The sequence below is a fragment of the Pipistrellus kuhlii genome, unplaced genomic scaffold (genome assembly GCF_014108245.1).
Source record: "Pipistrellus kuhlii isolate mPipKuh1 unplaced genomic scaffold, mPipKuh1.p scaffold_m20_p_34, whole genome shotgun sequence".
In the NCBI taxonomy this organism is placed as follows: domain Eukaryota; kingdom Metazoa; phylum Chordata; class Mammalia; order Chiroptera; family Vespertilionidae; genus Pipistrellus; species Pipistrellus kuhlii.
In genome coordinates, this window is record NW_023425534.1 from 4,279,313 (window position 1) to 4,296,338 (window position 17,026).

The 17,026-nt window shown below is 38.7% G+C and overlaps 1 protein-coding gene across 11 annotated transcripts in view; it reads left to right on the forward strand.

The window, feature by feature from the left end:
* The window catches only part of KIF1B (kinesin family member 1B), a 131,417-nt gene that overhangs the window by 67,472 nt on the left and 46,919 nt on the right, over nucleotides 1-17,026 (forward strand). For 10 of the 11 annotated variants that reach the window (XM_045570604.1, XM_045570605.1, XM_045570607.1 and 7 more), the window contains 6 exons: nucleotides 494-573; nucleotides 1,068-1,174; nucleotides 1,949-2,032; nucleotides 2,520-2,700; nucleotides 2,830-2,902; nucleotides 16,770-16,863. In XM_045570604.1, the coding sequence (XP_045426560.1) occupies nucleotides 494-573; nucleotides 1,068-1,174; nucleotides 1,949-2,032; nucleotides 2,520-2,700; nucleotides 2,830-2,902; nucleotides 16,770-16,863 (619 nt within the window). Of the gene's footprint in view, nucleotides 1-493; nucleotides 574-1,067; nucleotides 1,175-1,948; nucleotides 2,033-2,519; nucleotides 2,701-2,829; nucleotides 2,903-7,996; nucleotides 9,663-16,769; nucleotides 16,864-17,026 lie in introns of those variants that run through there. The other variant, XM_036461051.2, reaches the window with a different exon arrangement.

Consider the following 17,026-nt stretch of genomic DNA (forward strand, 5'->3'; position numbering starts at 1 on the left):
ATGAAACTCCTGAGGATTTATGACTGTTGAGCTCTGGTAGGTAGGAGGATCTGTGTTGAGACAGATATGGGAGGTCAGAGAAAGCCTTTCTCTGCATTGGCTGCTTTTCAAGTGCCCACAGCTCAAAATACTTAAAGTGGCATGTATTGGGGTGGCATATTCTGCTACCCTTCAAGATTTTTGTCCAAGCGTTTACAAAATTATGATTACCCATCCAGAGAATCATCCTGTCCTAATTTTTCTTTTGTGCTCTTAATGTTTTGACCTTATCAAGAACTGGCTCTTGTTCTTCATCTCAGAACTCATGTTCTTAGAGAGTGTGTTAGTGCAGTTTGGTGGCCTGGAGAGAGTATTTTCTTTGTGCGATGGAACTGCAACTTGGAAGGAAGGCAGTCTCTTTGCCAGCGCCTGCGGGTAACCCAGGAAACCTCAGCCTCCTGTTGTCACAACTTTCTCAGGGCACTTGCTCCAGCTTATCTGTAACCTTTTTCAGACCCCACATCTTGTTAACCTCAATGAGGACCCACTGATGTCGGAATGCCTGCTTTATTACATCAAAGATGGAATTACAAGGTAGGTTTGTTTCTGTTGGTCACTTTAATGTTTTCTTCTCTCTTAGATTGAATAAAAGGAAGTTGTTGAAGATTTGTTGTAATGATTTGCTGATTTTCCCATCTGAAATAGTTACAAACTATCCTTTCTACGCTTCCCAAATTATGTGTTTTAGCCAGCTGAACTAGTTAGCATGTGGTTTTCCCCTAAAAGACCCGAAGTAAAAATTTTCCTCTTTACATCTTACATAAATTCATTAAGTAGATTAGTTCACTCATGTCTTTGTATAGTGCTTGTGAGATACATTGGTAAATCATTGTTCCTTGGTTTCTTATTCTGATGTAGGGAAGTTGACCAAATTTGAAAATAGAATTTGCAGTTGAAAGCCTCTGATAAAAAAAAAGTGGTACCTTTTTTGTATGTACCAAAGAATATTCTTTGGGAGAAAGCAGTTTATTGTTTGCAGTGCCCTTTATGTCTGAATTTCCCTGGGAAACACTTTCTCTTGTGTTCAGAGTTGGCCAAGCAGATGCTGAGCGGCGCCAGGACATCGTGCTGAGCGGGGCTCACATTAAAGAGGAGCATTGTATCTTCCGGAGCGAGAGAAACAACAGCGGGGATGGTGAGAGTCCTTGGCTTAGCTTTCCCAACAGCTTTCCTTTCCACATTATGGGAAATCCATGCACAAGACCTGGTGCTTATTCCCTGTCTCTCTCAGTGATACTTCCTCATATAATCCAATATTTGAAAATGGAGAAACCTGGGCTGCGTATAAATGTAGGGACGGACAGAGCTACTTTGCATGAAAATAGCTTGGACAAAAGGAGCCCTTTGTTACCGCCAAGAGCTAAGCAGGACATAGGCAATTAGGCTTGGTCTTGAATGTTAATTATTTGATAGGCAAGTAAGAAGGGAACAAATATTCTGGGTAGTAGGAGATTGGAAGGACCTCTAGCCTTAATCAGTAGAACTTTATCTAAAAAGAAAGAAGTCAGTATTGTATATTGTACAGGTTATTAACAAAACAACAGTAATCTAACCATATTTTTGTGCTATGTAATTCATTCATTCCTTAATCAAAAGATTAGCTTTTGATTTTAAGTTTCCTATTATCTATATTTCATACTTAAGATTTCTGATGGTTTACAATTTTATAGATTGAACTATTAGATATTACCAAAACAGATTTTATATCTTCTGAGGTTTGTCAATTTAAATGTTTCTATCTTAGCCACAGCCCTGGTTATGGCACCCCAGAATAAACTATTATATGATGCTCAGCCACTTGGTCGGTTACAGGAATCTATTCTAGTTACCCTAAATCCTCATAGTCATCTACTTTCCGTTATTTTTCCCAGTGGTTTGTGATGCTAACATTTATTTGCATTCCTCTTAGTTATCGTGACTCTGGAGCCTTGTGAACGCTCAGAAACCTACGTAAATGGCAAGAGGGTGGCCCAGCCTGTCCAGCTGCGCTCAGGTGAGAGTGGGACAGATTTGAAATTTTCAGCAAAGATCACATGGCTTGTGTGAGCAACTCTATAATTTATTTATTTTTTTAATTCTCACCCTAGAATATTTTTTCCATTGATTTTCAGAGAGAATGGAAGGGAGGGTGGGGTGGGAGAGAAGCATCAATGTGAGAGAAACATCAATTGATTGCTTCCCGAAAGGGTCTCTATTGGAGCTAAGAATCGAACCCACAACCCAGGGATCTGCTCTTGCCTGGGAATGGAACCCGTGACCCTTAAGTGTATGGGCCGATGCTCCCACCACTGAGCTCAACAGCCAGAGTGCAACTCTTTAAATTCTGAATTTTTGTTTAAAGGTTGTAGTGGTAGCATTAGGATTTATGTTCTTGTAAAATCTCAAAAGCTGTCTTTTTGCATTAAAGGAGGGTGAGGTTATTAACCTAGATATTATACATTTAAAAAGTGGTTTCTTAACTTCGTTTTGTTTTGTGGTAGGAAACCGTATCATCATGGGTAAAAACCATGTGTTTCGTTTTAACCACCCTGAGCAAGCACGGGCTGAGCGGGAAAAGACTCCTTCTGCTGAGACCCCCTCTGAGCCTGTAGATTGGACATTTGCCCAGAGAGAGCTTCTGGAAAAACAAGGAATTGATATGAAACAGGAAATGGAGAAAAGGTAATGTACAAATGTGATGTGGCCCGAATGACTGTCACTTCTTTTAAACATAGAATAGTAGTATTGATAAAACAGCTCAATGATTTCACCATCTATTCCTTTCTCCTCTTGGTTTTCTCTTTCTTCTAGGTTACAGGAAATGGAAATCCTATACAAAAAGGAGAAGGAGGAAGCAGATCTTCTCTTGGAACAGCAGAGACTGGTAGGAATTCATGCTGCATCCTCTGTTAGGAAAAGGGCAGCTTGTTCTCACACCTTCCCTGCCCCACAGATGAGCTCTCGCCCACATGGCTTATCCATCTCTCACTGAGAGCACACTCCGTTCTCTGGCTTCTTTAGTGGAGAACAAACGTACAGCTCCTGGCTGAGGCTAAACAAACTGTTCATTAAGGTGCTTTTTGTGCCTTTTAGCAAGTCTGTCAACACCAAGTGCTATAGTGGGAGCTTTTCCGTAGCCTTTGCCTCTCAGTAGTGGTTTTTGAGTATGCATCAGTGGTAGTTTTTTGAGTGATAATTACTTTTCATATTGAATTTGATGGGTGTTTGCCTTGGTTTTGTTTCTGATCACCTGATAGTACTAATTCTCTGCTCTTGAGCTGACCTAGGGGTTGTTCTTGTGCTGGGCAGACACTTTTTTTTTTTTTTTTAGTTAAACTGTGTCTAAAAGTGTTGCTGCACAGTTGCATGTGTTAATCCTTTTCTGTCCCCCTGCATGGAGTCTGCATCCTCAATTAGGAACCTTGTGGCATGTGGGATGACAGTGGAGCAGGGGCTATACAGCCAACACAGATAGGGGAGGAAAGCCTGGTTTCTCTGGGTGAGCAGCTGGAAAGTTGATGTAAGGTTGCAATTTATAATGCTAATGGCTTTAGCCTTTTATGCTGTTAATTGGTTTTCCAAGTTTGATAGAAACTGAATCTTATGAATAAATAAGTTAATTCATTAGTTAGATTTTCATTAGAAATTTTAAAAAATATCTTTGTATTGCTTTTTAGAGAGAAAGGAAGGGAAAGGGAGAGAGAAACATTGACGTGGCAGCAAAACATCGAGAGCCTCCTGCATGCCCCCTGCTGGGGATCGAGCCCACCACCTGTCATGTGCCCTGACCGAGAACCGAACCAGCAACCTTTTGGTGCACAGAACAATGTGCACCAACCATCTGAGCCACATTGGCCAGGATTAGATTTTCATTTTTAAAGCCATCCAGTTTTGGTGAATAAAACCCTTGTTATAAGAAACTTCTTGGCATTCACTTAATATGTGAAGAAAAGGCATAGAAACCTTTGGATACTATGGGTGCAAGTTAGGAATTTTTCCGTTTTTAAGATTCTTGAATGCCTGTTAATATATAAGGTTAGCATAAATTACAGCATGTTAAAACGTTGCATATAAACTACAGCCTTTTAGCCATGCTCTGCTTTGGAGAAGAGAGGCTACTGCTAAAAGGGCCAGAAAAGCCAAGGGCTTAAGCAAAAGCAGCCTTTTCCAGGGCAACTCAGTTTGGAGGCTTGGCAGTAGTTAACCAGTTCATTTGTTAGCTTGGAAGTTATAATAAAGCCCCCCTCATAATGGATTGCAAGAATAAATCAAGTGTCTGAGGCAAGATAATAGCAGTGTTGCATATAGAGAGTCTATTTAGGAGGCCTAGATAGCATTTAGTTTTTAGTAAAAATGGAAAGATTAGGTACAATGTGATTAAGGACTTGAAAGGTTTACAACACATAAAGGAGCCTTTTATCCTTATAATGTAGTGTAATCTAATAACATGCCTCTGATGGTCTGTCAGAAATCAAACGAGGACAGGTATAATTAAGCTGTGTTTAGTATTATAGATAGTGCCTTATAATTAATTGTATAGTGCTTTATAATTTACAGAGAGCTTTAACGTCCATCACTTTTTTTTATTTCTGAAACAACTCTCTTTAGTAGATTTGTATATACATAAGTAATATCACCTCCAGTTGAGGAAACCAAGGCTAAATAATACTGTCTTGCCCACTCTTTAAAACCTATTAAGTAATGGGTTTGAGGCTTAAACTTGGGTCTTCTGACTTACTTCACTGTTGTGTTCAGTAAAGCAGTACTTATCAGCTACCTAGGAGTCTTGTTAAAAAGCAGATGCTGATTCAGCAGGTCTGGGTGCGGCCTGAGATTCTGCACTTGTAACCTGCTCCCCGGGGATGCCCATTCTCCTTGTCCTGGGACCAACTGATGAGGAACTAGGGGGAAAGAACGATGGCTGGTGTTCTCTGTAACCAAGAGCTGCTGATCATTCTGTGCTCGGGGGGAGGGGTGTATTCACAAAGATGAAGTAAATGTCTCTAAGACATGCTTAGTTTCCAGGGGCACACTTACTCTGCAGGTAGTCAGGTCTGGTTGTCATTTGATCTGTGTATCTCAAAGCAAGGATTTCAAGAGCAGGTCCTCAGAGCAAGGAGCTGCTTTCCTCCCACAAGTCCAACTCTGTATTCCATTTCCATGTCTTGCCTTCAGGAGGAACTGATTTCTAATGCTTTAGCCTGAAGAGTATCTGGTAGTAATAGGTTTTTTTTTGTTTTTTTAGTTTTTATTTTTATTAAGGTATTATATATGTGGTAGTAATAGGTTTTTTTTTTGTTTTTTTGGTAGTAATAGTTTTGAATGGGAAATTTATTTTTACAATTCCTATATTTGTCAACTAACAGATATATTTTGAATGCGCCCTATAAATAAACATCGAGAGGATACAAAAGAATTATTTTTCAGTAAATATCTTTAATATTTGTTATATGTTATCATTTTTGCATAACAGCAGCATTAAAAAGCGGAGTTTTCTGTTACCATAGTTCCCCATACGGTGCGTCACACTGTTATATTCTCTTGTAGTTAGTGCCCTGTTGTACACCTAGTCCTTTTCATGCTTGCTTTTCTCTCTTCTATTTGTAAAGCTTCTTGCAGTCTTTTCAGGAGGCCTACTTTACATTTGGTATTTAAGGAAAACAGAAGGATCTTTAGTGACATGTGAACTGGCCAAACCTGCGTAGTTTTTCCAACTCTCTAATAAATGAATCTAAATATCTTTTTTCTTTTCCTGACATGAGATAGAATTTACATCTTGGCATATAAATTTTGCATACAGACTTTCTAATATGATGGTCAGTATGTGAGGGGTATATTTGAGCTATATGGTGAACATAGTATACAGTCAATATGACCATATTTTTTAAAAATTAAATTATAACCATTTGATTTAATATGAGTTCTTTTGAATATATAGGCTTTCTAAGTTATTTATGTTTTATTTTGGAGTTTTATCTCTTAGTCAGGTTACTAAAGCAATGATTTATTTCCTAAATTAGGTAGTATTCCCTTAGTTCTTAAGCAATTTTAGAAAGAAATGGAGTCAGGAAAAAAATGATAGTTGTCAACTATGTGGGAAGAATCAAAGAGAGTTTGTTTTGTAAAACTCCATTTCTATATACTTGCAAGAAATCCTTTTTATGAGGCAGACATACTTTTTCTCTAATACTAATATCTTTTATCACTTAAGATTAACCATTCTGGTTTTTTAAACTAAAAATGAAAAATAAGTAGTCTAGAATCTATCAGTTTAACTTTATCTGCTTTTTGTTGCCAAATTTTTAAGTAGGTGGGGCTTAGATGTTGGTTTAGTACCCATTTATGGACCAATATAAATCAGTCAAAACAACTCCAAATTCAGGGGCCAAATTATTGTCATGTTAAAGGTTACTTTTTGTCCCTAAAAAGTAACTATACGTGGAAATTTTGGTATAGAAAGCAAGATATGTACTATTTATCAATTCTGATTTTTGAAAACCTTTACTAGAGATAATTTTGGTAGTTATAGCCAGATAAAAGAGACTAATAAGTAAGCATATTTTCATTTACTCGGCCAGCTTGAATTATTCAGTGAGTAGTGTCTTTTCTCAGTAGTCTTTTCCTGAATAGAAATTCTTTTTTAATCCTGTTCATCATAGGGAATTGTAAATCCAACATAGCTTTCATTTAGATCCATGTTATCAAGATTTGCTTGTGTTAGTTAAGAATAATTGGTTATTGTCTAGACGGTTATTATCCCAAATCAGGCTGCAGTTTTAGGTCTAAGTAAAATGTTTTGAAAAAGAGTCAGTGGTGCAAAGATAGCCAGAAAGAAAGTTAGAGAAAACATTTTAAAGTGGATCCATTTCACAAAAACAGTAAAAGCTTCCTGTTTTATATGTTGATAATGAAGAATTATCACTTAAAGTGATATTTCTCAAATAGCTAGAAATCCCATGGGTTTTTACAGAAAACATCTCTAAGTTGTATTTATTAAAATATTACTTGGAGAATCTTAAGATGTTAATAAAAGTTTATTTGCCTGATTTGATTTATGTTCTAGAAGTTTGTTTCTTAAAATTTTGGAGGTGAGGTATTTATTGATTCAAGTGTGGAAAACAAAATAACAGATCCACTCTAAAGACTCTCTTATGCTTTCTTGCTTTCTGGATAACACCTCTAATTGTATAAGTGAAAGGATCAATTAGACATGACACAAGAAAATAGCAAATCCAACATATGCTCACGGAAAGACTAGTTTCAAAACCCTCTTGTCCTCTAGAAAAACCATTTGGTTGATGAGAACTCACATGGTCTGCTAATAGATCCTTAGCATTTTTAACATCATCCCTGTTTGCTTCTTTTTCTACTTTCTCATCTTCTAACTTTTTTCTAGGGCTGCTCTCTTTAGTAAAGCTAAACAGAACGTGGCATCCTACAGCCTTTACTAACCTTTGTTAATCTGCCTGCTCGTCACACCTTGTATGGCCTCTGTGCTCACTCATGGGGAAAGAGTTTCTGGAAGAAGCAACAGCAATAACCAAGGCAAATGTGGGGAAGTGGCTGCATGGGTGTTAGCATGAATGGGGTGTAGGTTTTACTTCATATTCTTGAGATGGTGGAGGTATTATTTTATACCCTTTTCTTAATAACTCCATATGACCTCAGAGTGAGAGTCTCACTCGCGGTGTCCGTCTCCCTAAGAAATTTGCTTGCTATATTTCATACGTATGCCAGAAAGTGAAATTTGGATTAGTGTTACTAAACAAACCAACTAATCTTTATATTAATAACAATCTATATATGCATATGTCTTAATAGACTTGCACATCATTTAAGATTTTTGTTTTATAGGGGTTTGTTTTGTTTTTATATTTGGTTAAGGCTTTTTTGCTTGCTTTTTCTTCGATTTGATTTTCATTTTTTACATTTTAATTTTGGTTATTTTGGGGCCATTGTTTGATTTTGTTTTCCAAAGGACGCGGATTCTGATAGCGGGGATGATTCTGACAAGAGGTCCTGTGAAGAGAGCTGGAAACTGATTACTTCTCTGAGAGAAAAGCTACCTCCCAGCAAGTTGCAAACCATTGTTAAAAAATGTGGCCTCCCTAGCAGTGGGAAGAAACGAGAACCTATTAAAATGTATCAGATACCCCAGAGAAGGCGCCTGAGTAAAGATTCCAAGTGGGTCACCATCTCAGATCTTAAGATTCAGGCTGTCAAAGAGATTTGCTATGAGGTTGCCCTCAACGACTTTAGGCACAGTCGGCAGGAGATTGAGGCCTTGGCCATTGTTAAGATGAAAGAGCTTTGTGCCATGTACGGGAAGAAAGATCCCAATGAGAGGGACTCCTGGAGGGCAGTGGCCAGGGACGTCTGGGACACTGTTGGTGTAGGGGATGAGAAGATCGAAGAAATGATGGCCAGTGGTAAAGGCGGAACTGATGTAGATGATCTCAAGGTTCATATAGACAAGCTGGAAGACATTTTGCAAGAAGTCAAAAAGCAAAATAACATGAAAGATGAGGAGATAAAAATCTTAAGAAATAAAATGCTCAAAATGGAAAAGGTCTTGCCACTGATTGGATCTCAGGAACAGAAAACCCAAGGAAACTACAAAGCAAAAGAACCTGCTGGTGCTGCTGTCAGTAGCCACTCTGAAAATGATGTGAGTAAAGGAGACAATGGAGAACTTGGTAAAGAAGAACGTGTTTCCCAGCTGATGAGCGGGGACCCAGCTTTCAGACGCGGACGTCTGCGTTGGATGAGACAAGAGCAAATCCGGTTTAAGAACCTGCAACAGCAGGAGATAACAAAGCAGCTTCGACGGCAGAACGTACCTCATAGGTTCATCCCTCCTGAGAATCGGAAGCCCCGGTTCCCCTTTAAGAGCAACCCTAAACACAGAAACTCTTGGAGTCCTGGGACACATATCATCATAACAGAGGATGAGGTTATAGAGCTTAGAATTCCGAAAGATGAAGATGGAAGGAAAGGAAGCAAGGACGAGAGCCAAGAAAAGGATGTTAGAGCAGCTTCTAAGGATCCCCAGCTACCATGGGGCTCTCAGGGCATGCGAAGTCAAGATCACATCCAAGTTAGCAAGCAGCATATTAATAGTCAACCACAGCCACCTCAGTTACGCTGGAGAAGCAATTCTCTCAATAACGGCCAACCGAAAAGCACGCGCTGCCAGGCCTCTGCCTCCTCGGAATCATTAAGCTCCCACACTGGTCATCCCACTGGTCACCCCACTGCTGATGTGCAGACTTTCCAGGCGAAGCGCCATATGCATCAACACCGTCATTCTTACTGTAACTATAACACTGGAGGTCAGTTAGAGGGCAGTGCAGCCAATTCTTATCAGAGGCAGACTGATAAACCCAACCACTGTAGCCAGTTTGTAACACCTCCACGGATGAGGCGACAGTTCTCTGCACCCAATCTCAAAGCTGGTCGAGAAACCGCAGTATAAATTACTGGACAAACTTGAAATCCTGGTGGAGGAAACAGGCGATGGTAGCCCAATTTGAGTTGGTTCTAGCCTTGGCCTCAAGTTCCTACAATTTACATTATTATTCGAATGTTGTGTTCCTACAGATAATAACTGATTTTAATATTGTCAAAACATAAAACACTGGTAAATGTTTCTTCTTTTTTTTTTTTTTTTTTTTTGTAAATGTTTCAAGACCTCCCTTTTGTTTGTATACCATAATGGGCAGTTTCTGGAATTTTGGACAAAACACTGAGACCTCCCTTTTGTTCCTGAGACTTTGCTCTTTTCTTGGTGCCTAGATAATATACTTACATAAACTGGTCTTTTGGTGTAAGTTTATTATGTTTTTATAATGCCTATAAATTGATCTGATAACCAGAAAGACCTGCCTCTTGGTTTATGCAAACATTCAACTTCTTTGCTTTTGTAGCTAGAAGAGTCCTAGTCTTCAGTTGGGGGAATTTGATATGTAGAATTAAATGTCTATTATTTCCCCATAAGTGCTAGAACAGTAGTTTAAAAATAATAACATGCAACTATGTGGACACAACTTTGGATTTCTCATCCATATGTGTTCCTTTTAAAAAATATAATTGGACTTTTCATAAGCCAAAACTAAATGTCTCCAGATATATTTTATAGTACATAGCTTTGCATCTTCACAGAACTTGGACATCTTATTCTTCTACATGTTGCATAGAACTGATTCAATATGGTGTGTTTTTCCCCCCTGTATCAGTATATGTATGAAATTTGTCAAAATACTGAAATCTTTAAATTGGCACCATTTCTGGATTTCTGTTTGTGGTTTGCATTTTAAAATCTAACTTAGCATTTCTCTCTCACACACAGTGAACTATTCACCAAAATCATGCCAACAGAAATACCAGCAAAATACTTGTATACTCTGAGCAGTATACATATGTTTATAGGGAGATTATTGGGTGGGGAGAGGAGAGAGGTGAGACACGGGGAGAAGGCTCCATACAGCTGTGTATTTACAGTTCGAAATAATGAAATAGGTTAACTGGTTGGGTTTAGAATAAAGGAGATAATGTATAATGAACCATTCTTTGATTACCAGTAGTATTGCTCACAGACATTCAAACAAGCAAAGAGAAGTCCTTTTGAACATTTATTGTATCAATACCTCATTTACTGTGTTGTGGTCTCAGTTTGCCTCACTGGAGAATCCACTAAAACAGGATGGATTTTAACGGGAAGAAAAAAATAGTTTTCTACATCTCTTGACGGAAACTTCCTTAAGAGGCAGTGTGAAGAGCCACGATGTCTGCAATTGCCTGACTTCATGTTGAGAAGACTCCCAAGTCACACTAAGCCATCTATCAAACACTTGTCTTCCAGATGGTGTGAGAATTGTAGCCAAGATAGGAATTAACATTCAAGGAAGCCTTAAAGATTGTGATTATATATTAATAGGTGTTTTTTTTTCTTTGTGTGTGGGCACTATGCTTTATTAGAACATATTATTTTTAATATCATAATATTTTTTCTTTGCTTTCTAAGAAAATGCTTTCTTAATGCACAGAAAGTTGCTTCCAATTAACTTTGGGGAGCTATTTTTGCTTTTGTAGCTAGAAGAGTCCTAGTCTTCAGTTGAGGTTTCATGGTAGATTAGGCATGGGTGAATGCTGTTTGTCATGATTGACTAATTGAGATGACCATCTCCTGTATCATGTGATGTGAAGGAACTCAGTAGGCTACTTCAGATCAGTCACTTCAACCCCAGTTTTGTCCTTCTTCATTCTTCTTAGACATAGATTCATGAACTAGTCATTTCTTGCAAAAAATTTATTTTCTAATATTAGTAATAATGATAATTACTCGCCTTTCACCTCTAGAGCTAACGTGGGCTCGTATTTCCCTAACTTGATATAACATGATGACAGGTCCATTGCATGGAATTATAATGTTCATTTTTATGGTGGCCTTTTCATCTCAGTATGGGCCTCCCTTTCCCACTAACCAATGGGAGTGTGTATCTACTGGTGACCGGTGGCACTGTAGAATGAAGGGTAACATAATATTTTCATGTGAGGATGTGGGTTGTGATAAGCACTACATCCAAACCGTTATTCTAAAGAACCAGGCTTGCGTTTGTGCTTCAGCGGCTGGGCCAGGTGCCCTCATGTTGCTGAGATGTTTAGATTTCAAAAGGAGGCTTTAATTTCAGATGACCAGGAAGAAATGAACCAAGGTTCGACTGGCTGCCACATATGTCCCTGAATTCATGCATTTGAGAGCACATTTGTCTTAGGAAATAATTTTTGTTTTAAAATTATTTCATTGACTCTTTTTTACTAAGTAACTAACTAATGCCATGCTTCTGTGAGCTTTTGGTATAGCCTGTATTGCCATTTGTTTTTTAATTTGACAGTCTCTCTCTCTCTAAGCTTAAATACAAGATCAAGGAGAAATGGTCATCATTAAACCGTTGTATTATTGAAGTATTCTTAGCTATTATCATAGTGAAGTGAGGGGAAAAAGCATTTTGCTATTGAAATTATATAATGATCTGCCAATAATGGAAATGTAGAGGATATTTAATTGGTTGGTATAATTTCATAAGCCAAATGGTGTTCCTTGGAGAGTCAAAGACATTCTGCTTATAAGTCTAAACTAGAGGGATTTTCTTTTAATTTTGCTTCTAATTCTTTGTAGTGCTGTGAATTGTTTCTTTTACCAGAAATGCTTATTCCACTGAAGTGACTTGAAAAATGATTTCTTGTGCTTTGGGTGCAGGTTGATGTTGAAAAAATAAAAATAAAAAATAAAACAAAACACAGTTTACCATACCAGTGTCTGCATTATAGGCTACTAGATACTAGACTCCAGGAAGTTACATAGGTTTCCTCCGGTCAGCTGCTGTACCCCTGTGCCTTACTGGTCCTTTGTAGACTTGCCTTAATGGTTTGTACAAAAGACTGGGAGGGGGGGAAGCTGCCATGGCCTGGTGAACCTAATGAAAATGCCTTCTGAGGCGCAATGCAAAGCGAGCATTTGTTCTGTACTCTCAGAGCCCGGTTCTGCCCTCTGAGGCGATTTCATAATTGTCCAGTTCATGTCATCTTTCAGATTTTATAATCTGCTCTCGATACTTAGTTTGAACCACTAGGTTGTGAAATATATTGGTTTCCTGCCATCGTTACTGTAAAATCTTCCTGTTCATGAACTATGGATTTCTCCTTTAATTTTTTTTAATTGTTGAAGATTGTCTTTGAGTGTAAGATCTTCCTTATCAGAAAAGGAGAGTTTGTAATATTCAAAAAAAATAAAGTCCTCATTCAATAAAAGTTGAAATCTTCTTTTAAAAGTGTGCTTTCTCACTGATGTGGGAGGAGGGAAAAGTGAGACAGGGTGATGGTAATAGGCCTGATCTTGACTTTTATTTATTGCTTTTGCTTTTGAAGGTGGTTGCAAACCAAGTCTTTTTTTCTTCTTTTCAAATTTGTACATGAACTTGATTAGCTTAAGCTTTTATGTTTATTAAAATTATATTTGAAATGGGAACTTTACCCTCTACTTTATGCTACACTTTATTTTAAACTTTCCTATAGAAGGTGAACGAGGGGACAGCAAGTACCACTTTCAGATTTCTTTAAGTTCACCTTTAACTGTGTATTCAGGTTTTTTTTATTAATCTTGATTTGAAGTTTTATAAATGAAGCCGCATACTTCATTTCATATGGATAGGAACTACATTTCTAACAAGCTGCTGAGTAACTGTGTAGTTTTTCTTTTTTTCCTTTAACCACTGCTTTTCTCCGCCCAGAGAATTGGTGCTTTGCTAGCGGTGAAACAGAACAGAGTAGAAGATTTTTCTGGAGTGAACCATCAGTCTTATTGAAAATTTAGATGTGACATGTTTATATTGAAAAACACAACCGTACATTGTATCATGAGGTTTTTAATGAGGAACTTGGATTGATTGGCTTCAGGCCCCATACTCTTTCCCTTCAGGTACTTTGTATTTTTCTGCTGTTGGAGAAACTGGGGGAAAGTTGCCAACATGAACCACTGCGAGGGCTACACAGGATTCCATGCAGTGTGATCTGCACAGATATGGTTGTGTGCACAGAGTGAGAATGGGGAGAATGGGAACTGGCTTTTGAAGGAGTAAGTCCTGAGCCAAGAGCTGAGTGCCAGAGTACAACTGGGAATTCATCCAAGTGAAGAATGGCAGGGAGAGGGTGAGGAAGTAGGGCAGGGAACTGGGGGTAACGAGGTGCTGAGAATTCCCGCTGTGCCGGGAGTTACGGTGAGAGATGCGGGCAGTTGGGTGGACAGGGCTGGATCCTGGCATGCTGAAGAGTTGGGATTTTTTTAAAAACAAAATATCTTTTATTATGAATTACACAAAATCAAACTCCAAACAAGCACTGCTTATAAATTCCATTGATATTATATTTTAAAGTAACACTCAGTGTCTTTAAATCTGAGTTAGTATAATATCATTTATTTTTAATAATACCGAAAACAGCCACATTAATATTTGATAGAATTTTGATGTCTGATAACCCCTGCCTATCGGACAGCTTCCAATTCAAATATCATACAGCTTTTATTCATGAAAGAAAAAAAATAGTTTATTCAAGTTCACAAAACAAGTTTGAGGAGCTATATTGGGTTTGAATTGAAGAAAAAGAACCTGTTAAAAAAAAGGAAATAAAATTTTCATTTGCTGGAAGCTGAAATCAGTGTATACCTTCTAATCAAAGATCTGTCCCAGGTAGCATTTTCAAATTTTAAAAAGTGTACCAGGCCAGATCCTTAACTGCCTTCACTGCTTTTGCTTTGCTTTCCTCTTTCCTTTCTCTCGATTGCCTTCAGCGTTTTTCTCTGCCTCTGGTTCATCTGTATGGGGTACTGTCCATGCTGGCCTAGAAAATTCTTTCTGTTCTTCTTAATATCAGACTCATTTTTTATGTCATCTTTTTTATCTTTCACCACACACTAGGTTTTCTCTTGAAAATGTTTGGGGACGACCACAGTTGCTATCTCTTGAACATCTTTCATGGGAACATCAGTGTCGCTCTGGCTGGTATGGCTCAGTTGGTAGTGCTTCATTCCCTGCACCAAGAGGTGGTTGGTTCGGTTCCCGGTCAGGGCATATGCCCACGTTGCAGGCTTTATTCGTAGTAGGGGTGAGCGAAAGGCAGCCGATGGATGTACAGCTCTCACATCAATGTTTGTTTCTCTCTCTCTCACCCTCCTCCTCCTCCTCTCTTAAAAAAAATCAATGAAAAAATATTAAAAAACAAACAAACATCGGAGTCTACTTTAAGAATACTTAACAACAAAAAAGAATTCTTTCAAGTCTGCTTAGCTCCTTTGGGGCATTCTATTTTCTCTTTTCAGCATGCATTTCCTTTCCCACTTATTCTACAAGCTTTTATTTATTTATCTATTTATTTATTTTTACATATTAAAGGAAGGTTTATTCCCCAGTAATCTATTACGGATCTATAAGCTTTTAGATGTATTTTATCTGAAAAGGTTCACCGCTCACAGCCCACACGTTCTCATCCATGAGTTGGGATTTTATCGTAAGTGTTGGGAAGCTACCAAATGGTTGTCTACAGGGAGATTGCATCGTTAGATTCATTTAGAAATAGCCGAAGACTGGGCTGGAGACTTTTCAGAAGGAGGTAAGTTGAGAGCCATTGCTCCAGTTAGGAAGTTGCAGGGTGAACTAAGTGCGAAACCGCTCTTTCCCAACAAGGGCAGGGAGAAAGGAGTCTCCGGTAGATTATTTTCAGGAAGAAAACAGATCAGCTTGCAGTCAGGTAAACCCTGTGTATAACAGTCCACAAATCGATGAAGGCTTTTGCTTGGATCAAGGTTGGAAAGTAAAGCAGACACTTGCGGGGCCCACCCCACAGTTTCTGGTTTGGGAGGTGTGCCGGGGAGCCTGATCATTCGCATTTCTGTAGTTCCCAAGTTCCCAGGTGACGCGGATTCTGCTGGATCAGCACTCACCTTTGGGAATCATTAGTCTGCAACAGGAATTTGCAAGCTTTTGAAGGGCCAGATAGATGGTAAATAGTTTAGATTTTGTGGGCACTTTTTTTTTTTTTTTTTTTTGCAACTATGCAGAAAAGCAGCCATGGACAACATGCAAAAGAATGGGTGTGATTGTGTTCCGATAAAACTTTACAAAAACAGGCAGTGGGCTGGGTTTGGCCCTGGCCATAGTTTGCCCACCCCTAATCTAGAAATAATCACAGTGCATCTGAGCTGGGAGACAGCTGTGTGCCAGATGCAGGGGATTCAGTGGTAAGTGACAGATCCCTGACCTTGGGAAATTCACAGAATTGTGGGGGAGACACAGCCGTTAGACAATACTGTGATCTTTAGGTTCCCCGAAGGCTAAACTCATCCTCCAGCTGCAAAGTTAGTAATATTTCACCCACAGGGAAGGGAGTTCAGAGTCTAATTTTTTCTCATCTAAACAGCTAGATAATTGGAATTGTTGCTGATACTGGTAAATTTTATCTTTTTCAGTATTGTTTTTCTCTGGAATTGTTTGATATGTAAAGGTACTACTTAAAATGTATTTTAACGTTTAAGGGGCACTTGCATTTTCCCCCTCAAAACCCCTCCTTTCTCTACCACAACCCCAAATAAAGAGCTCTTGAGCCCTGGCTGGGTGGCTCGGTTGGGTGTAGCATCTTCCCGTACACCGAAAGGTGTGGTCAGTTCCCCGGTCGGGGCGAGTGTGAGGCAGCCAATCAATGTTTTTCTCTATCATCGATGTTTCTTTCTTCCTCACTCTCTCAAAATCAATAAAAACATATCCTCAGTGAGGATTTTTTTAAAAAAGAAAGAACTCTTGAGTCTGAGGAAAGAGAAATTGCAGTTAAAATTTTCTTTTTGTAGCATTTACCCATTACAAACTAGGTTGTGTGCTTTGTGGGTTTTTCCTTCTAAGTATTTATATGTATGTCTGTCTTTTTATCATTGTTTTCTGCCTCTATCCTCCCTCCCTCCCTCCCTCCCTCCCTCCCTCCCTCTCTCTCTCTCTCTCTTAATTCTTCCAGAATTTATTAGCCTTATATTGCAGTATAAACTTTTGTCACATTTCACCTCTCTCTCTCTCTCTCTCTCTCTCTCTCTCTCTCTCTCTCTCTCTCTCTCTCTCTCTCTGCTATCTTTACTTTTCCCAATATTCCTTCCTGTTTCCTTCTCACTTATCTCCTCTCTCCTACATGTTGTCTCCTTTCTCTTCCTTCAGGACTATGAGAGTAAATTGCAGGCCTTGCAGAAGCAGGTGGAGACTCGATCCCTGGCTGCAGAAACAACTGAAGAGGAAGAAGAGGAAGAAGAAGGTGAAATCTAGAGACTGACACTTTCCTGTGTATATCTTTTGGATCTAATTATCAAATTAGTCCTTTACCTGCGATCAAAGCTGGTTTGGACCATAGTTGACCATACCATTTGTTGACATTTCACTGTGCCAAATTGAAGATGATTTTTTAAAGATGCTCAATG